This window comes from Cyprinodon tularosa, unplaced genomic scaffold, assembly GCF_016077235.1.
Source record: "Cyprinodon tularosa strain WSP-4 unplaced genomic scaffold, ASM1607723v1 ctg210, whole genome shotgun sequence".
Lineage (NCBI taxonomy): Eukaryota > Metazoa > Chordata > Actinopteri > Cyprinodontiformes > Cyprinodontidae > Cyprinodon > Cyprinodon tularosa.
In genome coordinates, this window is record NW_024038779.1 from 1,553,600 (window position 1) to 1,578,552 (window position 24,953).

The window sequence follows — 24,953 nt, forward strand, 5'->3', positions numbered from 1 at the left end:
CTGTTTTTTATTTTTTTTTCTATCCTTTTTATGTCTTAATGAGAGCAGTGGCCTTTATGCTGCCCTGCAAGGCTTTTAAACCTGGGTTTGAATGGAGACAAAGCCATTCTCAAGCACATATCAAGGTTTTCATTTTGAGCCTGGATCGATATTTATTTTTTATTTTATTCATAGTGGAGAATCCTGCTTCACAGCAGTAGGTTAAGCAGAACATAATCAAAAGGTGCAGGGTCATCTTTGAGCACACACTTTTCTTTCACTAGTTCACCTCAGTTCTTCCAGCAGTCCACACTTTCTCTGCTTTCTTTTTCTCATCGTCTTCTCCTTCTTTCCCACTGCCTGGCTTGCCAGAGGTTTGCCTGCTGTATCTAAGGCTACGTTCACACCGCAGCCTGAAGTGACCCAAATCTGATTTTTTTTAGCCCATATGTGACCTGGATCTGATTTTTTCATGGCAGTCTGAACAACACAGATCTGATTTTTTTTCCAATGCCACCCATGCCACTTGGCTGTGTGGTTCTTAATCCGATACGAATCTGATCTTTTCAAATGCGACATGTGTCTCAATGGCCAGGTCCCATTCATCTGACCTGAATGTCATTAATACTGCACAAAGGTCACTATTCTGCATCTTGCTATGAAGAAGCGGCAGGAAAAAAAAACAGCTATGGCAGACATTGATCCGGAGAGCAGTATTTAATTTTAACCAGCTTATTGGCCAATTTGTATCACATGCAGCCTGGTGCCGGACGCTCTGGAGGGCTTTACCATATCAACAGGAGAAGCGGCGCAAGTGAAGTTAGACAATGTTGTTGGACAACATGCGGTAATTTCTAAATGTTTTAAATCAGGTTGGGTCCAGATTAGCCAGCAGGTGGGTCCGGATCCAGACCCTGGTCTTCTAATCCAGGACCTCTGCAATAGACTAATATAGTAGAGTGCATATAGTGATTTAAATAGAAGTTAAATAATGAAAGTATGGTTTAAAAAATTTTTTTTTCAAACAAACAGAAAAACAGAAAAGTAAAACCAACTATTAGTGTCAGTTTGGCACACCAGACTCCATTCATCTCAAGTCATCATGTTCAGATTGCACTCAGTTGATGAGATGAATGGAGTCTGGTGTGCAACTGCTTGGTTGGAAAGGAAACCTGCAGCCACACGGCCCTTTCTGGAACCGGTTTGAGACCCCTGAATGATGGAACTAATGAGAACACCAAAATGCAGAAGAGACTGTTTGTGGCATTAAAACACTTAAAACTGTCACATAAACACAAACTTTACTCAGCTATATCTTTTCTGCATTGTGTGATGTGGATTGAAGAAAACAATTGCTGTGCCCATTTATTGAGATTCTATTCATGATATTACTATCCTAATAAGCAAAAAACACTTTTAATAACATGTTATGTTTGTTTACATTTTGCCAAGTTACAACCACAAACTTATATGGATTTTATTGGGATAATATGTCAATATAAACTTAAACATACCATAATAAAATAGTGAAAAGATTTTTTTTTTTTTTTTACATTTCTTCTACATAAAATTAAAGAGTGCTTTTCTATTTTCAGCCCACCACTTTACTTTCATATTCCTTAATGAAATGCAATCTCCTTATTACCTCAAAGGGTCTACCTGGGTATAAATTAATCTCTGCAAATACAGTGGTTCAGTCCAGCCTCTGGAAGCCTATTTTATAGTTAATAAATGAATGTGATGAATATGTATGCATTCAAAACCTTTCCAAAATGTTTATTATTAAAAATAAAACGACATTAAAAGTAAAATAATTAACTATCAGCTTAAAAAACGGATGTAACATCGTTTGGGCTTTTCCACATAATGCCACTTACAATATGGCGGCGACGTCGACGTATGATACAGACCCCTTGCTACATCTATTTCTGTATGTCTATGCTCAGCATGACGTAGGTCGCCTACTGGTAGTAACAGAAAAAGGAGAAGTTAACCTGGTCCGTCGTCTCTATTTGTCTTAATAATTTATAAAATCCGAGTTTCTTTTAGAAATATGTTTTTATTTTTAATATACTCTCGGTTATGATTTAAACAAAAAACAGACATGTTGGTTTATTCGCCGTCCGGCCGCGAAAATGTTCTGCTTTTGAAACTGACCCAAGGATAAGAATGCCTTTGTTGCTATGCTAACTAGCTTAGCTTAGCCTAGCTTCAGGATGGACAGCTGAGAGCTAACAGGAGGAGAAGGAGCTACATGTCCTGTGAATGAATCTTCGAAGCACCGTCTCCTGGGCGTCGAGGGAGTTTTGTTGGCGCCTTTTGCTACCTCCTAAACCGAAAAGACCATGAAGAACTGCGAGTACCAGCAGATAGACCCCCGGGCTCTATCAGTTTCCCCGCTGTCGGCTCAGAACCACACCGATAAGAAGCTGCAGCGTCCGCGGAGAAAATGGCAGGTGTTCCCGGGAAAGAGCAGGTTTTTCTGCGACGGTCGCCTCATCCTGGCCAGACAGAACGGCATCCTTCCTCTAACGCTGGGCCTTATTATTGTCACCAGTGGCCTTTTCTTTGCTTTCGAGTGAGTCACATTCAGACCGACCTGCGGGCCTTACATATATGTCTATATTGATGTAATTACCTTATAAATAAGTTTTTTGTGTTTTTCTATTCTTTTTAACAGTTGCCCCTTCCTGGTGACGCATCTGACCGTCTTTATACCTGTGATAGGAGGGGTGCTATTCATGTTTGTGGTCGCCTCCCTGCTGAGAACCAGCTTCACAGATCCAGGCATTTTACCCAGGGCCACTGCAGATGAAGCTGCAGACATAGAAAGGCAGATAGGTAAGAGCACAGCTTGAACACAGCAGGGCAGATGGAGTACAAGAGCTTTGCCATATGGAGGACATGTTTGTTGTGGAAACGCAGACCCAAACCTAAGCAGCTTACTGTGCTATGTCATGTTGAGGAGGGATCTGATCATTCTTTAGATTCTTGGATTAAGTATTTTATTCAAACACAGTCCTCTTTGTGCATCTTTGTTCTTAGATACCTCAGGATCCTCAACATATCGCCCCCCTCCTCGAACCAAGGAGATCCTCATCAACCAGCAGGTGGTGAAGCTAAAGTACTGCTTCACCTGTAAGATGTTCCGGCCTCCCCGGACCTCCCACTGCAGTCTCTGTGACAACTGTGTTGGTGAGGATATTTCTGAAGTATTCACACTTATTTTTTTATTTTATTTTTCTTTGAATAACTCACTCGCATGTGCCTTAAAGTTTAGTGTTGTCCTAATATTTTGTGTGAATTGAATCACAGTTATATCACTCATCATATCTCTCTTGTTCACATCACCTCTTAATTGTTTCTAATTTGCCAAAAAGGGAAGTGGTGTTTATGTCACTTCCCAAACAGTGGAGGGGAATTTCGGTTATAAATTTCAGAGACATATTTTTTTGCTGACCAAGTAACAGGAAGTTAATTTCTCGAAGTTGTGATTTTAACAAAATTGTAAAATAAAACAAACCTTTTCTCCATAAACAGGACCACAATGAAAGGCTCTTTCTATAACTGAGAGATTGGCGTGTGCACCGTTTACAGGTTTCTGGATGATCACAGATTCCCCATCTTTAAAAGCCTGACATGCTGATTCGGATTTTGACAGATACAGATAAGAGCATGCAATATTTCAATCTAATCTTACTGGAAAAAAAAAAAAACAATCACTGCACGCAGTATAATAAAAACTTATAGAATAACTGTTCTCAAACATAAGTTCAAGTTTAAGGCATTGACAGTGCATGGTTTTTAAGACCTTTCCAGAGGTTAATTAGACTGGTGGAAAAGATTGGTTTATATCTAAGTATTGACCGATAAATCGTTGCAACCCTAGAGAGAATATCAATTCTACTCCTATATGATCAGATTATGGGAGCATCCATCCATCCGTTTTCTTTCACTTTATATGGGGCTGGGTCATGGAGGCAGCAGTCTAAGCAGAGATGCCCAGACTTCCCAATCCACACACACTTCCTCCAGCTGCTCTAGGGGGACCCTGAGGCAAAACCAGGCCAGCTTAGAGACATAGTCCCTCCAACATGTCCTAGGCCTTCCACGTTCGGTAAATGACGTCGGCCTTTACCCAGATCTCATGACCATAGCTGAGGGTCGGAACATAGATCAATCGGTAAATCAAGAGCTTTGCCCCCCGACTCGGCTCCCTCTTCACCACGACAGTCCTATACAACGACTGGTTCACTACCGACGCCGACCCCCATCCATCTTATCGATCTCACGCTTCATCCGTCCCTCACTCATGAACAAGACCCAAGATACTTGAACTCCTCCATTTGAGACAAAGACTCTCCACCGACCTGAAGAGGGGAGTCCACCTTTCTCTGGTGGAGAACCATGGCCTCGGGTTTGGATGTGCTGATCCTCATCACAGCCGGCCCACTCTCGGCTGCAAACCGCCCCTGTGCACGCCAAATGTGCCTGTTTGATGAGGCCAACAGGACAATGTCATCTGCAAACAGCTCTATTATGTGACCAATGTAATCTATATTTCCATTTCTTTATTTATGTCGCACTTCATATCAGATGCTAAACGCATTCGGTCGGCTAGATCAATGCATTTCTTAAATACTTTGAAGGAAAAAGTTTTGTTTTACTCCTTTGTGCCAGATTTCCTTCTACTTATGATAACTGTACACTAATTCTTTCCATTGGGACCAAAGGGGAGGCTGCACAATAATGTATGTGAGGTATGATGAATCCTTGGGAAGCAACCTTCCTGAAAAATGTTCATCCTCACTGTTGCATGTTGCTCCTTAAGTGAAATGATGGTTCAGTTGGCTTGTTTCTGAAGAAAACTGTTTCCTTTTTGGGAGCTCATTCCAGATTTTGTGTGACTTCTTTAACACCTTACTGAATGCAAGCAATTAGTAATACAAATATATGTATTTATAAAAATAACACTTATTGATTTAAGAAAAAAGTATTTCTGACATATTCTTCTCCATCAGAGCGATTTGATCACCACTGCCCGTGGGTGGGGAACTGTGTCGGCAAACGCAACTACCGCTACTTCTACAGCTTCATCATCTCTCTGTCTTTCCTGACGTCTTTTATATTTGGCTGCGTCATCACACACATCACTCTTCGTAAGTAGTTTCACGTTTTTAAAAAGGAAGGAAGTGTATCATTTATCAAGCCGTTTTATTTAAACATGTTTCTTGATAAGTTCTGTTTTTTCTTCACAGGTTCTCAGGCAGGGAAAAATATTGTGCAAGCCATTCAGGAGAGTCCAGCAAGATATCCTTTTTATTTAGACAAATCAGACATTTTGATTTTCCATGCGGCTCCTCAAGCTGCTCTCTTGCCTTCTAAGAACAGCGTCCATCCAGCTGAGAGTGCTGTTAGATGACCATTGGGAATATTTGGGTGCTTAGAAATACTAAATTTATGAAAATTAAAGTAAAATAAAGTAAATCTAAGAAATATTTAGAAATACCTCCCCCAAATTATCAATGAAAGCAATAAGTACAAACGGGTCACCATGACTTTGACTATGCTTAGACTTTGAAAAACTTTATTGTCATCTGTACACACAGAGTGTATACAAAATTTAATTTGTTCAGTACAGCAGCTCTGAAGACAATGCCATTTCTAAAGTGCGCCAGTGATCAAATGTAAACATGGTGATCAAATGTAAACATAAGATTGGTATATGATTTACAATTTTTCCAACATCCAGCGCTTTTTTCCCCATTTATTCAAAATTTAGCAGTCTAATAGCATTCAGGAAGAAGCTATTCTGGAATCTGCTGGACCTGCATCAGATGCTTTGCAGCCTCTTCCTAGAGGGCAGCAGGGAGAACAGTCCATGGTAGAGGTTTGCGGGTATGTGTGGGGCTAATCACTATTGTGCACCACTATTGGCAGTCGTGCTTCTGTTAACAGCTAGCTTGTTAGTTATTTGGACCGGGAACCTTTTAAAATATACATTTCAATACACAACCCCATTTCATTTCTAATACAAGCACATCTAAATAAACTCACCACCTCGCCATTTTATGCCGGTGTCGTGCCAAGGTAGTTATCTCTGCGATAATTTGTGTCCCCTCACCGGGAGCATGCAGGGACTAGGAACCGATCGAGTTCACTCTGCCTCAATTCCACTACGCCGGAGAACTTTTGAGTCCTGCAGTTCCAAACAAGAGGATTTTATACAAACTTCTCACTCACCTGTTACTATGATGTTTGATATTTCTTGTGATGCTGTTGCTTGCAAAACTGCAACCTGAGAGTAATACTGCAGCTACACAAACTCAGGGGAGCCAAAGATTTACCTGTATTAAGAAAGGAAAATAAAATCGCCTGCATCAAAACATTTAAATTAATTAATTGAATCATTTTTTTTTTTTTTTAAATGTATTTTAAAATCTACTTCCTATCCTATGTGTTTGAATGGCATCTTTGATGTTATGCCTTGACTCTTCCTGTTGCACTGTGGTGGAATTGGTGATTTGTTTTTTCTCCATCTGGTCTATTTTGGGCCTCTCAGGCTTCCACACCTACTTAGTAGCCTCCAATCTCACCACAAATGAAGATGTGAGTATGAAATGTATAACATGACAGGGTGGGGTAGTGATGAATCTGATCTGACTGCTGATTGGTTTGTGCTGACAGATCAAAGGGTCCTGGTCTAGTAAACGAGGTGCAGAAGAGTCTGGAAACCCCTACAGTTATAACAACATAATAACCAACTGCTGTGTTACATTATGTGGCCCTATGCCTCCAAGGTGAGTCATGATCTCTCACACTTTGTTAATCCTCAACATAACATCAAAGCCGCATCATCGTCTTGCTTTGTTTCCAGCCTGATTGATCGAAGAGGGTACCTTCCTCCTGATGAGGTGATCTCTGTCGCTGCAGCCTCAGAGGTTGAACTGCCTCCCTTCATACCCAAGAGCGAAGCGAACATGGTATGATGAAACGGCTTATGGTCCCTCCCAAGTCCCGAGTGCCCCATAATGCTGTGTGGTTGTTAGCCCCTCCCACTCTGTGCCTTTCCCATCCTGTGTGCCCCCCCCCTCCAGCATCCAGATATCCGGCTTCAATCCTTCGATTATAAAGTCAACCATCCGCACTTCCATTTCTGTTAGGATTATGATGGACTTTGCACAATGTTTGTTTTTCTATAATTAATGAAATAAGTGTATCAGAGCTCAGTTTAAATGCAGAAGCATGAGGTCAATTCGTCAGAGTGGAGGTGATTTGGTTACTGGAGCAGAAAAGTGTGAGTTGAACCTTTATTCTATCAAGATCAGAGTGAACGGACGGGTTTACAGGCTGCAGTAAACATGTAGACTGGAAAGTAAACGCCTTCATTCTTTATTTCTGTTATTATTTATTTGTTTTTAAGCCGTTGCCATGCTCCATGTTATTTAACTACTGACTGTTAATGCGGTGATAGTTTATGAACGGCAGTGTTCTATCGCCAGTTTTTATTAGCCGGGTTTCAAGTGGATATCTGTTGGTTTATCAGCACTTTATTAACATCCATTTCACGTATGCCTTGTGTACATTTGTTTCGAGTATTTTCACCATAACAATATTTCTTCATTGCTGTCTGATGCTTTATTATCATGATGTTTATCTAAAGGAGTTCTTTAATTTGTTTAATAAATGTTATTTTTGTATTTTGAGTTTTGATCTGTTTGCCCTCTTAGTCTTTTAATTTTTTTTTATTTTTTATTGTAGTTAAAGGTTTTTTAATTGCAGGCATGTTTTCAACATTTTAATCAGGAGTCCCGCAGATTCAGATACACATTTGACTTTAAAGTAATAATGAAAAGTAAGTACACCCCGGTTAAATTAAATCTTTAACAATCTGAGCCTCATGGGTCCCTCTTACGATAAATGCACCCATCACTTTGAAATAGGGTAAATCTGGAATCATCAAACACCTTCCAGTCCTCTTGAGTCCAGTATTGATGCTTCCTGGTAAACTGTGGTTTACTGAGTGCGGAAATGCTCCTACTTTAACTAGTAAAGATGCTCAATATATATATATCTACATCTGTATAGACTGGAAATAAATCTGCATTCAAACGGCTTTTAAAACACGTTGAACCTGAATGCTATGTTTATCTTCAAGAAAAAAATAGGAATGTTTAAAAGCATCAGATCAATGTGTATTTCATGCAGATGAGTGTATTTAAACATCTGACAAAAAACATTCATTTTTGGGGGAGTGTAATATTTTTTATAATCTTTTCCATCCTGGTTTCATTTTTGTTTTATAGTATGTTGACTATATAGCTGAGTAGTTTTCTACACAAGCTGTCAAAAAACCATTCAAGCTTTGTATTAGCAAGGGGTGTACGTACTTTTTTTTTTACCATGACTGTAAATGGGAGACATGAAAACCTTTTACTCTGTGCTGTGTCCGTTCCCACCCTGCCAGGAGGAGAACTGTCAGGAGTTTTCTCTGTCCTGCACAGCCTGAAGGGCAGTGCTGCAGGTAGACTGTTGATGGTAAGAATAGGGCTCAACGTTGAACCGATCCCAACATCTCATCACTTTCCATTCACTGTGTTGCATTGTTTTAACAGCCTCCAATTTTACACTACTTCTCAACATTTCACTGTGCCAGATGCAGATTCTGTGTTTGATGATGGTGTGGCTCGATCATGATGGTCTAAATGTGGGTTTGCATGCCTCATCACAGCCAACCCCGTCTCCTCTCTTTAACCTTTTGCTCACTCAGTGCAGGATCAGGCTGCCTGATTAGGGCTGACAATCGTGTTGAATGGCGCTTGCTCTGGTGCATGCACAACCACACTTGAAGCGCCAGTTAAATCAGTTGATAAACACAAACCATATCCCAAAGACAGTATTCTATACTCCAACTACAACTTCAATCTCTATATAAATATTAAAACATTTTTCTTTCCAGTTGATTCACTGAACAACCATATTTGTTTTTAATATGTGAACCAAAGACTCATTAGCGCATCTAAAAAGAGCCCGTCTCCCTGTTTTTCCGGGGCTAAAGCTTTTTCCCAGCAAAACATGGATCCAGATCACTTTCCTCAATGAGGCTCATAATGCTGTTTTTCTTGAGGATTAGAAGGTTTCAGCCTCCAGCATTGTTTGGATTTTCAAACTTGTGTGTTATAAAGGGATAATTTCCTCTAACCCCTTAGATATTATCCCTTTACAGTCAGGGTCTTTACAACCAATATTTCTTTCTCTTACAGCTAGTGACAGCCCACAATCCAAATTTATCAAAGTAAATTTTACATAGCAGTAGTTCAGTAGCTTTTAAAACAGAGAAACTTTTATCTTTTACATAATCGAAAGGAAGGCTGCTGTTCTGATAGTAGTCCAGCCAACATGGGGGTTTAACAACACAAAAAGCAGGTTTTTCAGTGTTTCTTATCAAAGTTTATTAATGGGAAGTTAGGTAGAGGGAGAAAAAAAAAGGATTAAGATTTAACCAGAGCTGTAGGCAGAGCCCGTTGAAGGGTTTCAATGAGGTCTATAAGGATTGTGTTGCTGAGACCCCAACCAGAGCTGACATGATGTTAAAGAGGCAAAGGACAGTTTCTCAGTGGTTCAAAGTCCTGTCCTTAGACCGAAGTAAAGTTAACATTTTGCTTAAAAAGAAATGATTCTGGAGGAAGAGTGAAGAGGCCTAGAATTCATATTGTCCAATGTCTGAACTTGGCTCCACAGTCGAGCAGTGGGTAGCATTGCTGCATGTAGGAATAAGGTCCCAGGTTCGATTCTCGATCCGGGTTCTTTCTGCATGTAGTTTGCATGTTCTCCCTGTGCATGCGGGGGTTCTCTTCAGGTACTCAGGCTTCCTCTCACTGTCCAAAAACATGACTGTTTGGTTAACTGGCTTTTCTAAATTGTCCTTAGTGTGTGCATGAATGGTTGTTTGTCCTCTTTGTCTCTGTGTTGTCCTGCGATGGACTGGCAACCTTTCCAAGGTGTACCCCGCCTCTTGCCCCTAGACGGCTGGAGATGGGCACCAGCACCCCTCGTGACCACAACAGGGATAAACATGACAGAAAATCGATAGATGGATGATGTCTAACCTGAAGCTCCCAAAGTCAGTGATCCATGGAGCCGTTGCTATTGCTGCTCTTGGTTCAGTCCCAAAATCTCTGTGCCTGATTGGCTAGCAAACTGACCTGTGAAGTATCATCAAGAGGAAGCTCTATAGCTCGGTGGGCTCCATGCAGTGCTTGGTAAAGACTGATGTTAGGTAAAAAGTGCCTAAATCAGGAATAATAATCTAATACCTCAAGTTATTTTTGGTTATTTGTGAAGGTTTTACATTATTAATGCTTGAATTCCTGCAGTGCAGATGTTTATACACCATGTATAGTTTACCTGGCTTTTACTAATTTCTAGATTTCTTGAAACATGTGCCTTTAAAAACAGCAGTTTCTAATTGAATGTAAAATAAGTTCATTTCATGATGCCTCAAAGGATATGTTTACTTTCACTCCATTTGGAGTCACCTCTCCACCAAAAAACAAAAAGTTTCGAAATAAATGTGGATGGCTGATTCCTTTTTTACATAAAAACATGGTTTTTTTTAAGGATTTATTGAATGTGAGAAGAAAAAAAAATCAGTTGGCATAATCTTTCAGATAAAAGGAAAATCAGTCTGTTCCAGCCTGTGGCTCATCTATTAGTACATCTGTAAGCCCAAACCTATCCTTAGATTGACATCTTTAAATATTTGAAAATAAACCAAACACTTTAAATCTAGGTTTCTTATCAGGATCTTCTAGATTTGTTAAAAACCTTTAAAAAAAAATGGGAAAGAAAAAAAAATGAAAGAAAAATGTTTTTCTTTTGTATTTTGTTAGATTGAATAAACAGCCTTTAAAATAACTGTCTGACTTCTCTGGGATCGTTGTTTGTGTAACTGCTCCTTCTAATGTCACTCCATGCTTCTGAATCACCTCCTCTCCATCTGCATCTCTTAACCGTCTTACCCTGAGGCCTCTCATTGCTTTAACGTGAAAATGACTTTCAGATTTAACCTGCTTTATTTTTACTCTTCACATCGAACCTTTCTTGTTTTAATTTGTTGCTCTAGATTTTGCTTTTTCTTTGCTTTTTCTTCATGCAGTGCACTCAGAGCACAAAGGATGCATTGGAGAGGATGCTGCACTCCACCGACCTTCATGGTCTGTGTCCTTCAGGGACCCCAAAGACCACCCCTATGGCTCTGGAGGTCCTCAGCGCTCCAGAGACCAAAGAACTCTCCCTCTCCTCTGGCTGCTCCCATCAGCTCGCACGGCAGGCTGTGGTTGACCCCTGCCCTCCATTCAGCAAAAACAACAGGAGAGACTCTCTGCACTCCATCAATCCGGCTTTCCGCCTGGCTTCTCCCTCCCCGACGCTTAGCCGCAGCGTGCTGGTCCTGGGTGAAGGACCCGACATCGTTTTTTCTCCCCAGCAGCATTGAGAGCGCTCGGTCACCATCAGGGCGGACAGGGAGACATGGTGGAACACGTCTGGTGTTTATTATCAGGCTCTGGATTCGGACATTTTTTCAGAGCAGTGATTGTGATGCATGTTGGAAATTGGTGTCTCAAGACGTCCTTGTGAGGAGATCCGATTAATATCTGTCACTAGTGTCCAGTTGTACAAATCCTTCAAACTGGAGGGGAATCTTAGTAACATTTGAGAGCACAATACAGAATTATTTTTTCACATCTTTTTTAGGACGCTCGTAATGTCCCACCTCTTCTGCAGAACCGCAGAGTTTAAGTTCCTGCTAATATCATATGCAAACAAAGGGTGACATGTGGGCAGACGTTTGATTGTGGTTGTTAAAGTAAGCTGCCCAAAACAAAAAAGTTGGACTTTGTTAAATTTTCTGGATAGTGAGCCATTTTAACACCAATAGCCTCTTGCATTATCCTAAAGTTTTCTGTAATCTACATTGTCCTGTCTATGTTGGATGATGTGGTCGTAGAAGGGCAAGTGTTTTGCACAGGGCAAAGTCACTCTGTTTTTAGTTTTTGTGTTAACATGTTAAAGGTGCTGCTGCAACTGCTTTTTAAAAATCCTTTTATAAGAAAACAAGAGACCGAGTTTCTTCTGAGAGATTCTGCAAACGGTTTGAAAGATTCAAAGTTATTTTTCTCAGATAAAAAAAAGATTTGTGTCCTGCAAAACCTTTATGAGATTCTTAGTTACTTTGGATAAACATTGTAGCAGTTTTGCAACATCCCTTGGAGCTTATTTGAGATCCCAAAGATCCTGAGTTACTTTTTTTCCCCCATCACTTTGGCTCACAATCCTGTAGATATGCAGGATCCTATTTTGCTTTCAGCAGACCCAGAATCACATTTGCAGGATCCCTCAAAAGCTTCATAAGACCTTTATTGACTTTACAAAACCCTGCAAAAGTTTTCTACAAGATTTAAAGATGATTTCATGGTATTTTTTAAAAGTTGTTGGGGAACATGAGTTACTTTTATCAGATCCTAGCTGTTATTGTGAGACGCTGCAAAAGCCTTAAAATATTCACATTTATTCCTGTCATGTTTCATAAAAGTTTTTTTTACCGTAGCCTCGAGCTGCAGGTCATAAGTGGCTTCTTTACTAGAAAAACATGATCACCATCTGAAGTGTTGCTATTATTGTATAAAAATTTGTCTTTTTTGAAAGATGCATAACTCAATCTTCAAATGAAGGGATCATGTGTGTAGATTAAAATATAATTTTAAATTTCTAACAGATGCCGTCTTTGCTGGGCTTTACAAAATAGGAGTTTAATTAAAATGGGGGGAAAGTTGCACATAATTATATATAATTGTGAACCCTATTTTCTCTTTAAAAAAATAGATCTTTTTTTTATCCATGCTTTTCATTTTATGCTTGGCGTCTGTTTTTGCATATTAAAATGTTTGCAGGATCTTGCAAAAGATAACTCGGGTTGTTGTAAAACTTTACTTTTCTTTTTTCACTGCTCCTGGGCACAGAAGTGGAAAATACTACTTAAACCATACAGTTTGTTCAGATTTTTTTTTCCATGTGAAAAAAAAAATGAAAACGTGCAACTTTTTTTTGTTTCCTTTTGTTTTAGTCCATTCATCAGAGCAAAGGTTCTTAAGTAGGTTTTGCAACTGTTTTGGGGACTTATTTAGCAGTATTAAATGCTGGAGCTGCACATGTTTAATGTATTCTGCAGGGATGATTCATAGATTGGTCTTAGCATGTTTTTTTTTTATCAGTTTGGCTGCAGCACAGAGTCAACTTAAAATATTAGTTGTCTCAAACATCTGAACTTTACAAAATAATTTGAGCAGCATGGGTTAAAAATCCACCACCAGAGGGCAGGATGTGAACAACACATTCTGTTAAGTCTGAAGTTGGTAACATGATCATCATTAGAAAATATGCCTTTTTTAGTCCTATTTATTTATATATATTTTGTATTTGAGCTTTGATCGTGTTCATATCTTGTGAGTTTGTGAAGATTCACTTTAGCGTAGTCGGGTTGAAAGCCTGCAGCAAGGCCTGTAGGTTCAGTAGACAGTTACAAGCAGTGCTTGTATGAACAGACTTGTTTGTATGTTGCAGTGTAGCAGTAAAACTGTATCATATGACCAATAAAAATCCATTGTGATTGTAATGTTTACTCATTTCCCAATGATGTTCCCAGTTAGAAGCACTCTCTTGGAAACAAACCAAGAAACTTCAATGCCATAGTCTCGATTTTCTTCCCCCACTCGTTTACAGCTTTACACAGACCATCATCAGAATAAAAGTGGGTGTCTTGCAGAGTTCATTCTTCATGACAGCTCCCTCATGTTGACCACATGTGCTTTGAAAGACCGGTAAAAGAAAAAAAAAATGTTTTTATCAGATATGCACACAGTGTGAAGCACAACTGGCTTACATTAAATCTGAGTCACAGACTTAAAGATAATGCATCCTGCACGTTATGTGCAGGAAACAAAAGATGCATCCACCTGTTTAAAAGAAGGGATGCTGGAATAGGGGATGCAAGTTATTGCACTTGCATTGATGAATTGATTTGCTTCCCACTGGTGATAACTATTTATTCCACGCCAAGCTGGTTTACTTTTGTAAAGCTGCTGCTGCTTATATTCCAATAAAGCCTGTTCTCAGTTAAGCTTTATTCCTTTGCAGGTACAGAACAGAAGGAGGAACAGAAAAAACCCAAACACGTTTGTTAGTAGAGATTACTGGATTGATTTACAGGATCCCCGGCTTTCAAGGTGTGAGTGTGACATATTTCAATCTGCTTTGAAACATGATGAGAAGAATGGATTTCTTCTATTTCTTAGAGTATATTAAATCATTGAACTTCAAAGGACTTAAACATGTCAGCATGACGACCTGTATATTTCAAGCAAACAAAACCCAGATGGTCATACCTTTGGCTCAACGTCTCATCAAAAGAAAAAAGGATGGAGAGTCACAACCTCAGCAGATGTGCTGGATTTTAAACAGAACCGGTTATCGCAAATGGGACACCAGGACTGTTTTTAGAGAGGATGAGAAGAAGATGAATGTAGGAGTTGTGTTTCACAAGGACCTAACCCGATTAGAAGCGAATTGAAGATTATTTATTGGAAAGCAGTCTTGACTTAAAGGCTGTTGGGCCTCATGACTTGCTGCAAGTAATTTTTTCCAGACAAGGCAAAAAAAATATATACAAATAAAAAGTGACGTTTTGTAAGATCTCATATGCTGTCAATACATGCAGTGCAGAGCACAAATGGAGGAAAGATTCTTAAAATGAAGCTCTAAAATGAATGTAGAACAAGTTTTGTAGTAGTATTGATTTACATTTAAAAGCTGTAATTCAAAAATCAGATATGTATTTTGGATAGAAAGATTTTTAAAACTGTTTTTTTTTTTTTCTGACAGAGCCACTGATGCCACATTCATCGTTACCATTAAATATCCTTAAAAAACAACAACCAGTAAACCAAACTTGAATTCTGTTTCGCATGTTTAAACTGATCAGAGTGTCCGGGGGTCTTTAGTCAAAACTGAATGTATAAAATGTACAAAATGTACAAAAATCTATCTTTCTTAGCCAGTGAGAAAGGAAAACAAACAGGGTCTACAAAGTGAAACAGACAGGTTGATCTTCTTACATCAGGAAATGGCCTCAAATCCCGCAACACGAGTGCAAACATTCAAAACAAATGGAAATGCTGCCAACAAGGCTGGATGTAGACTTGGGTTTATCTTCTTTTTTTTTTTTTTTTTTTACAGTGTCCTGTCTGGCAAGGTGGGTTTATCTTCACATCACACACTAAAGAGGAAACAAACTCTGCACAGAGCTGCAGTAAAACACGACATCTAAGGATCACCAGCTCTTCATGATAACATTATTTAGGCTTCACTACTGGAACTCTAACCTTTAGTCAGATTACATTATGAATAGGACAATAACTAATAGAAACCACCTCATGTCCTCTGCTGAGTATGGTGGAGGATCTGTGGTGCTGAGGGCTTGGTTCTCCTACAAAGGCCCAAAGGATTTGGTTGGAGGATTTAAAAGGAAACACTACCAGTCAACTTAAAATTGGTCATCTGTGTTTATTTCAGGAGAATAATGATTGAAAGATAGGGACAAATAAGAAATGAATAGTTATTAAGACATAAAACTAATGCTTGTCTTCATAACCATCTCAGTCTAAAGATCTACATCCTGTGAAGGACTTCTTATTCACATTAGAATGAATGAAAAAGCATAAACTTTTTTATTCTTAAAACTTAGAAGGAATCAAAGATTTCTTTCTCCTTAAGTTCCAGCATTCGTTACAGAGAAGACTTAGTGATGTCCAATTGGCAAAAGACCATTGTGCATCGTATTAGTTTAGGTTAGCTTTACAAGAAGAGGATTGGGAAAAATATATTGCATGTTTTCAAATAATGCACAGCGATTTTTTTTTAAAGCTTCAGTGTAAATCAAGACTTATGAAAGCAGGTGAAAGCCATGTCTTCACAGAAATAAAGCTCCATCCCTTCATCTCTGGCTGCTGTCCACTGCATATGTGATTCATTGTCCCTCTTTCCTTTTGCCTGAGAGCCGGTGGGCTGTGCTGTCATGTGTGCAGCTGTGTGTCACAGCCTCACAAGTCTTTTTCTCATGGCTCTCTGGTCTGAGCAGAGCAGAAGTGCAGTGAGGCTTCTTCACTGAACCGAACAGGTGACTCAGAGTCAGAGCTCGCAGTCCGGATCACTGCTGAGCTAAAAGTGTGTCACTCTGCTGCACACTGAGGCTGGATATAATTAACCCTGTGCTGAGCAGAACAAATCCACACTGAAAGGCACAACCATCCAAAACAGATTCTTAGTCCCTAAACTTTCTCATACTTTGTTGGATTAAATCAAACATTTTTATGTATTTTACTTTGATTTAATGTGTCAGACTTTTGGTAAAATAAATAACAGTTTATTGAAGAAGGGGATGCATGCTTTAAAAATGGTTCTTGTAAAGATAACCTGAAAAGTTTAGTCCCCATTAATCTGATACCCTGATATAAAAAAGTTAAAGATCTATACGTGTATAGCACTCTAATCAAGTCTGAGGGCTCCAACCCATCCAAATGGGGTTCAAACTAGAAACCGGTTACAGCACAAACCCCTTTCTTCTGAGCCACTGTTGCCCTAAAACTCAATGGTTTAAAACAGAACATCTCACTAAGCAATTTCTAAGCCATTATCTCAAAATGGAAATATTATGACCCAACTGCAGAGTCACCAAGACATTGATATCTTTAATTACCTTGACAGAAAGTTGAGCCTAGACCATATGTGCTTTGTTTGGCAATGATTCTCTTCAGCTGGTTCTGTCATCTTCGCAAAAATCATCTTTGGCTTTTGTGACACTTCTTGGAGGGGGTGTGATATAAAGTGAAAAAATCACCACCTTCATATGTTTATTGGCTTTTCGGATGTTCTATAATTTGCAATGTGTTTTAGTTTAATTATACCTGATTCTACAATTATTATAATTCTGTTTTCTGTACGTATATTTATGCATGTGAGATGTACTTGTTTGTTTGCATAAATCATGCATACTTTTTTAACATATGTGTAATATTTTTTATTACTGTTTAATGTTGCACAGTTGCATAAAGACGCCCATGGTGACTGTAAGATCTGCAGATATCAGCAGCTCAAGAGGGAGAATCCGTTGACAGGACATAACTCGACAAGGGGTAAAAAGAAAAACTTTCCTATTGCATAAACTGGTTTTGGAAGCACCATGATGCTGGGATTCGTTTCTTCAGCATGCAGAGTGAAGGTGGTTGGCTAAAGTGGGGGAGAAAACCAAAAGGATAATCCAAACCTGCAACAGAATTGCTGAAAACAAAACTCATTTCTAGATGTGAGACAAACCTTAAAAGACTTGAAGCTGTAAAATTGTCCAGGAGGCAGAATCTAATTGCAATCTGTTCTAAGTTGCTCTTTGTAAAGTATTTAATTACCATTAGTTGTTTTTCTTGCTCTTTACAGTTATACAATACTTTGAGTTGATTTATCTTTAAAGCATTGTTGTATGTGTTTGTAATCTGATTAAATAAAAATGTTTAAAGGTGTAAATATCTTTGCAAAGCAGTCTTTGGCCATCTATGACTATCAAAGAGGGGCCCTGTTTTGCCTACATATGCTTTTGTTCAGACATTTGAGCTATGCTCTATACCAGGAAGCTTTTAAAACCCAACCAAACCTTCAAAGCCAGTCAATGTTATGCAGCTCCTGCCCTCTGAAACTAATAAAAAAAATACATATTAAAAAAAGAAACACAGGGAAGATGTACAAAGGGCTGGAGAGTGTGTGTTCACGTCTGTGAAGAGTGTTCTTTGTACTGAGCTGCATGTTTGTGCAGAGCTTTTCGTGGAATTGGTTTTGGGTGGGATGCAGGTGGATCTGATATTTGTGTTTGGTTACCGTGGCTTGTGTCAGCTTCACCTGGGAGCTGTTTTAGCGACAGCAACTGGGGTCGAGTCTTTCCACATTGATCTCTCATAGCGTACTGAAAAAGCTGAGCTTGATCATTGATCCAGCACAGTTTACGTTTACACTAGCATTTCTTGCATTTAACATCTGACAAATGACAATTAGAAATGCACAAAGCTGTTATTTTGATGTGTGGGTCTCAGTGAAGAACCCGTGCTCATGCATAAAGCAAAGCAAATAATCTCAAATTTTCCACTCTGTTTGAAATGGCATCACTTCCTTTAATGTTTATCCCAGGGATAAGATAAGTGGATAAATGAGGGGATGTGGGATATTGTGGGTCTTGCAATGGAAAGATGTTGCTTCTGTGTGGTGAAGTGGAAGGGGCCTGCCATGGAAACAGGAATATGTGCCAGGGAGTTGGATTAGTGTACCAGGGTACCAAAGGAGCAGACAGGATCACAGCAGCCATTACCAGCAGAGGCTGCACGATGCGACTCAATTAAGCAAATAGAAATGCTTTCGTTGCTGATGATGTGATTTCCTCCCATGACAGTAAAATTCTGTTATGAACAGAAACATGTTTTTTTTAAATATACACTTCCATTGTATTTTTGAAGATTTAGTGTGATGACCCAATTATTGTGAATGGAATGTTTTTTTCAGATCTTCTCATGAAAGAAGTCTGAAAAGTGGGACATGCATCTGTTTTAAGCCTCTAGAATCAGGGCTCAGATTGGGTACAGAGCATCTTTCAAGATGGGTTTTCGCAATGTGTAAATATGGTGTAATCACAAAGAAACCATTGAAGTTGCAGCATCTATGCTTAGAGTTCTTGTCCTGTTGTCATGTTAACCTCTGTTCCAATCAATACATTCTTAAAGGTATTGTAAGAAAAAAAAACCCTAGCACACATGAACAATTATTTTTCAAAAGACATAATTATCATGTTTTACATGAATGTATTATATTTGGAAATGTTTACATATGTTATCATGCAGCTTTGTTTATTTCCATAAAGAATTCTTTAATACTCTTTACTAAGTTGCACTTTAACACTGAGCAGCTGCCTCTGATTTCACTAGCCGATTTCCTTTAAACTGCGTATGCACATTCCAGTGTCCTATGGCATAGCTGCCATACTGTCATTGGAGCCACTTTTGTGCAAATAGATGATTGCATAACACTGCACAGATATCACTGGACCCGATGTACTTGGTCATGGCCCAGTTTTGCAACAACTACAATAAAGTCAGATGGATAACGAGGTCAGGCGCACATATAGTGGATGCTGAGTCACTGGAAAGGCATGACCAGACGTATTCCTGACATGTCTGAGCAACTGTACTAGCTAGTATGGCTTTAAAGAAAAGAAAGAGCTTAAATTGGCCATAATTCTTATTATGCTCTCTTGAAATAGCAAAGGGAGAATTATGGAAATAGAGTTAATCACTGTGCAGGATTAAGACAGAAGTTTTTAGATGGAGAACTTTGTTTATTTTAAACATGAAGGACTTTTCTCAACTATGAGTAACTCACAAAGACCTTGGAAATATGTGCAGCATAACTCCTCTGTCAGCTTGCAGCTTTAGAACACATAAATCTCCTCCTTTCACTCCCAAAACCTCACAGGCCTTTTAAATCACAGCAAATGATCTTGGTTTGCTTTCATCTAAACACCTATTTTAGTATTCATAAACATGTATTCATCTGTTCTTCCTCAGATAGTAAAGGTTCTGGTTGCCGTTGAGATATGCAGCTGGGACTTGGTGCGCTGAGGCATGGAGCGGATTCCTTCCAGGTGAGGTCTGGGTGTTAATCTAAGGAAGGTGCTGTGGGCAAGATTTTTACGAACAGCGTTTGACCTCACAGATGTGTTAGATAACAGCGCTGTTTAACATGTTAAGCGGTATCACTTAGACCAGTCATATTGCAATCAGTTTAACCCCACATTCAAAGAGCATGTGCTCTCTGGCGTGTGCTTTATTTTTTTTCACTACCTCCTTCTTAAGCTGGGGGAACCTATTAGCTATTGGAAAGCCATGGTGAGCCGGATTTCTGGGAATAAATATCACAGCTTACTGCTAAGTGGGCCTTTCTCCCCAATTCTGGTGAAAAAATTCAAAAAGTTAAAGCAGCCAGATCCCTTTTAATCACTCTTTCCTAAAATAAAACGTCCTCAGCAGGCACATGTGGAGGGAAATTACAGAACATGCTCCTTTTATATGTGCTGCTCTGGTTAGATTTGTTATTTCAGCAGCATCTGCAGATTGCATGCAGCTGTCAGTTTGATTCTTTGTGCTTGCAGTTTGGTTTGCGGCATAATCACATCATTTATCATGCCTCACAAAAGTAATCATACCCTTTAACTTTCTCTCATTTCTTTACAATCTTGCCAAAAGCTCATATTTATTGTTGTATTTGTTTGGCTTTTATGTGAGAAGGCAGAATGATAGAGGGGGAAAAAATGGATACTTGGTCCAAGACAGTCAGTGACCTTTAGAGGTCTCCTCGGATATGGGGTCTATAGGAGTGTATTTTGTCCTCGGGGGAAATGGAAATGTTCTTCGAAGACCAGCTTTAAAAGTTAAACAGTGATGATTTAGATGGAAGCTGCACTTTTTAGATCCATATTTCAATTCAGTTTGGTTCAAATAATAATAAAAAAAAATAATCCCGAAGGAAAATTAATTATTTTTATCTTATGTTCTACTTTTTTGAGGTTTTTACAGCACAGTGACTCATTTATTGTAAAGTGGGCTGAAAGGAAAGGGGGTACAAGACAGGGGGAGAGACATGTGGCAAAGGACAAATTCGAACCCAGGTCAACCATATGGAGGGATTAAGGCCTCCATATATGGGTCATGCATGCTAACCACAGCACCACCGAAACACGTCCTTCTATTTTATTTTTACTGAATCTATCAATTTTATTGAATATTACTTTGCATTTATGAATAAATGCAGTATCTATGTAAATCCCATTCGTAAAAAAAAAAAAGAAGAAACAAAAACAATGTAAATCTTTCCTTCAGTGACTCAGTTCAGAGCTTCTTATTAGTTGGCTTGTAATATGAAATACCAAAAATGAAAAACAAACAACAAAAAACTTTTGCCAGTCATTGTCTGATGAGGTTTCCTTTTACGATCTTTTGTGATTGACTCCCAAAGATACCCTTCATTCATTTCTATCTGAACGTGTTGGAAAAGGAGGACTTGGTATCTGCGGAGGTGAATTCAGAGCCAACATGATTTAAGCTCCAGACTTGCAAAAGGAAGCCGCGGTGTTTTATTACCAAGCCTAAACAAACCCTTCCTTACATACAGACCTCTCTATAGGTATATAGGAGAAAGTCACTCATTGGCTGAGAGCCTTTGAGATGGAAGAAAAACAACTTTTTTTTCTTTTTAAAATAGATTATACATTACACAAGCCATAAAGGCGTTTGTGTATGACTTTTTTCATAATTCAAACATTCCCCACAACCTCAGCAAGCACAGATTTTTTTTTTCAGATTGTAAAGCGAGACAAGCCTTACATAATACATAGTCTATATTTGACCGTTGAGCTCCAGAGAACTCCAGCTATGCAGCAACCCCCATCTTCTAGGTTACTGCAGGGACTATGGACCAGTAGAGCTAACATGGGTGCATTAAATCAGGATTCCTAAAAATAATCACAGATCCAAACTTAGGAGCTGAAATACAGTCCTTTGCAGAAGCATTCATGTCCCTCAAACTTCAACGTTTTCAATTGGGAATATTATTGAATAGACCGATATAAAGTAGAAAAAAATATGAACAAAAAAGAAAGGGATGCAGAGAAAAACCCTCTCTACATGGGGAAACTTAACAGCTGGTATGTTCAGGGTGACTACATGTCTTAAAACTTTCTATCAGTAATATCTTACTGATGGAAAGACATTTGCATGATCAATATTTGTTCTGATGACTGTTTCTCCTCTCTAAGCTGTGAATCATTCCAGATCTTTCAGAGCCTCTTTGATTCCATAACAGCTTTTCCCAGTCTTTCACTTTCTGTGAACATTTTTACCTTTGTTTTGTGGTTGTTTAAAAACCTAAACTGTATTCTGTTACCTGCTTTTCATTATAATGTTTGTTTTCCAGTGTTCTCTATTACCCCTCAGGCACTGGGGACCTGATCTACTGATCAGATTACCCTTAGCTGTTGCTTGTAATGAGTTTTATTTTGGAGTATAAGAGCAAAAAGGGTATAGTTTTTTTCATCTTTGAAACAGAATTTTGAAAACCTTTTATTCGTTTCCTTTTATATGCAGCTGCGTATAGCAGCAGCCGATATATCCCACAAGATCTCAATAAAAAAATGATGTCGGTTGTAATTTACTTTTGCAGGCCACTGTATTTATTACTCCTGCTTTTATCAGCTAAGATAGTGGAATCATGGTGATAATCTCATCAACCAGGCAACAGCAGTTGTTTTGTTTAATCCACTTCAGTAAATGACAACCAAATTATCTTTCTTTTAATTTATTACTTTCTGTATTATATGACAATGCTGCTGAGGGTGTTCACACACGTTGCCGAGGCTCTACACCACCACACCACTTGAGCCTCTCTTGCATTTTGGTGTTATGTTTTCCAGAAACTCCCTTATCTCTGCTCCAAAGCACTACTGTAATAAATCAAGCAAGAAGCGGAGGGAATCTGACGTCAGCAGCATGGCCGCTTGCGTAATCTTGACCCTCAAGTCCTGTAGTTTTGTCATAAGGAGCATCAAGCAAAGTAAACTGAGCCTTATTTCCTCCTTCTGATAGTTAGACCCATGACGTCCAGGCTATAGGTTCTTTACACCCAACACTTCCAAGGTTCTCAGTCTAAACATGAAAAAAAAAAATGTAACAACTTGAATCTGTAAATGTCAGCTACTCCTCTTCTATTTTAGCTCCTCTAAAGCTTCACATGATACACTGTAATTATAGCAAACACTCGGTTGTCTTGTGTAACACGTCTGTCTGTGTCAAATGCAGGAGAGAAAGAAAAGAGGTCTTGTTGGGGGAATAATTCACTGAAATTGTAGGAGAGTTGACAGACGGGTAAGAAAACTACCTTCACAACTCATCCAGAGTGGCAGACGGAGTGCTATCACAATTCATCACTGCGACACCTAAGTGCTTATTGTTTGTCAGTATCAGTTTTCAGCCATGCTTTTACAACCTGCTGTGACGTCTACTCGTGTCTGTGCAGCTGATAGAAGACTGCTCCACTGCTCACTTCCAGTTTCTCTCACGTAGCAGAGGCCCATGAGTTTCATTTATGCTCCAACATCAACAAGAAGCTGTTATAAAAATGCATATGAGACGCTGCTTTATTTCCTAAACTCCAAAGTTTAACATTAATTCAAGAAGGTGTTTTAATATTATTTACCCATTATAGTGATGTCTTTGTTTTATTTGTTCACAGGCATGGTAGAACAAAAGTTGGTCTAATGTGCAGTTTATTGAAGGTGTGTTTAAATACTCTCTTCCTTACCGCACCTACAAGGCTCACAGTCTGTTTTTTTTAGTTTCAACAGGATGTTAACGTTAGGGATAAACAGAGCTTCCAGCAGCATGTAGTACCTGTTTAAATGAAGAAAACAGGGTTGGTTAAAGGGATGGTTGAAGATTTCTAAAATGAGATGTAAGGTTAGTTGGTCAAAGCAGCAAAACTAGACCTTTGTCATATTAAAATAATTTTAAATTTTGCAACTCTAGTTACAAATTCATACAATTTAGGTAATATGACTGCTGGTAACTGGACTGGGATTTTTTTTTTGTTGAATAATGAAAAGTAGATTACTGTCTCTGGGTATTCATTAAGTATGAAATAAATGAAACAATAAATATAAGTTTCCTTTTCCTGGGATGTTAAAGCTAAGAAGTCTAAGGGGGATAAGACAAAGCTGATTGTACTGTCTTAAAACTAGTCCAAGCTCAAAAGCATCACCGCAAGAATTCAAACGTGATTTTTCTGCATAAATGCATCAACGCATTTGCATTTAGTTGCTATTTCTACACAAATGCTGATAATTATTTATTTAGGAAATAAAAGCTGTACAGTTGTGAAAGTATTTGGCCCTCTGTTTGACCGTTTGCCTCATTTCAGGCTTCAGACACAGAGATATAAAATTGTAGTTATTTGTGAAGAATCAACAAGTGGGACACGATCATGAAGTTGAACGAAATTTAATGGATATCTAAACTTTTCTTAAGAAATAAAAAACTGAAGAGTGGGGCGAGCAAAATTAATCATCCCCTATAATTTCAGCGCAGCAATGTTCATGAAGGATTTCTGAATGATGCAATCCTGAGCTAAATGATGATCAATAGAATCCACCTGTGTGTAATCAAATCTGTGTATAAATGCACCTGCTCTTTGATCATCTCAGAGGTCTGTTTAAAGCGCAGAGAGCATCATGAAGAACAAGGAGTACACCAGGCAGGTCAGGGATACTGTTGAGGAGAAGTTTCAAGCTGGATTTCGATACAAGAAGATTTCCCAAGCTTTAAACATCACAAGGAGCACTATGAAATCAATAATATTGAAATAAAAGCAGCATCAGACCACTGCAAATCTATGAGGATCCGGCTGCCCCTCTAAACCAGGCATCCCCAAACTCTGTCATCGAAGGGACGCTGTCCTGCAGGTTTTAGAAGTGTCCCTGCTTTAGCACAGCTGACCAACATGGTTGCAGTAGAGCAGAAGCCTGTTAATCAGCTTTCAATTAAAATCAGCTGTGCTGGAGCGACAAAAACCTCTAAAACCTGAGGCCCATGATCACTCTGGATGAACTGCAGAGATCTACAGCTGAGGTGGGAGACTCTGTCCATAGGGCAACAATTAGTCATATAGTTCATCTTTAAGGAAGAAAGCCATTTCTGAAAGATATTGATAAAACGTCTTGTAATAAATGTTAGTTTAATCTGGTCAGATAAAACTAAAATGTAACTTTTTTGGCAATA

At 38.9% G+C, this 24,953-nt stretch overlaps 1 protein-coding gene across 2 annotated transcripts; it reads left to right on the forward strand.

Moving 5' to 3' along the window:
• Window positions 1-1,920: 1,920 nt before the first annotated feature.
• zdhhc18a (zinc finger DHHC-type palmitoyltransferase 18a) lies at window positions 1,921-13,654 on the forward strand. 2 transcript variants are annotated; one of them, XM_038285427.1, is made up of 10 exons: window positions 1,923-2,557; window positions 2,660-2,820; window positions 3,025-3,174; window positions 5,001-5,138; window positions 5,238-5,289; window positions 6,486-6,588; window positions 6,667-6,779; window positions 6,857-6,962; window positions 8,447-8,517; window positions 11,138-11,276. In XM_038285427.1, the coding sequence occupies exons 1-9, from the start codon at window positions 2,325-2,327 to the stop codon at window positions 8,486-8,488; spliced, it is 1,098 nt and encodes a 365-aa protein (XP_038141355.1). In that variant the 5' UTR covers window positions 1,923-2,324; the 3' UTR covers window positions 8,489-8,517; window positions 11,138-11,276. The 2 variants fall into 2 exon arrangements, with proteins under 2 accessions (XP_038141354.1, XP_038141355.1); XM_038285426.1 differs by lacking the exon at window positions 8,447-8,517 and having other exon boundaries at window positions 1,921-2,557; window positions 11,138-13,654.
• The last annotated feature ends 11,299 nt before the right edge of the window (window positions 13,655-24,953 follow it).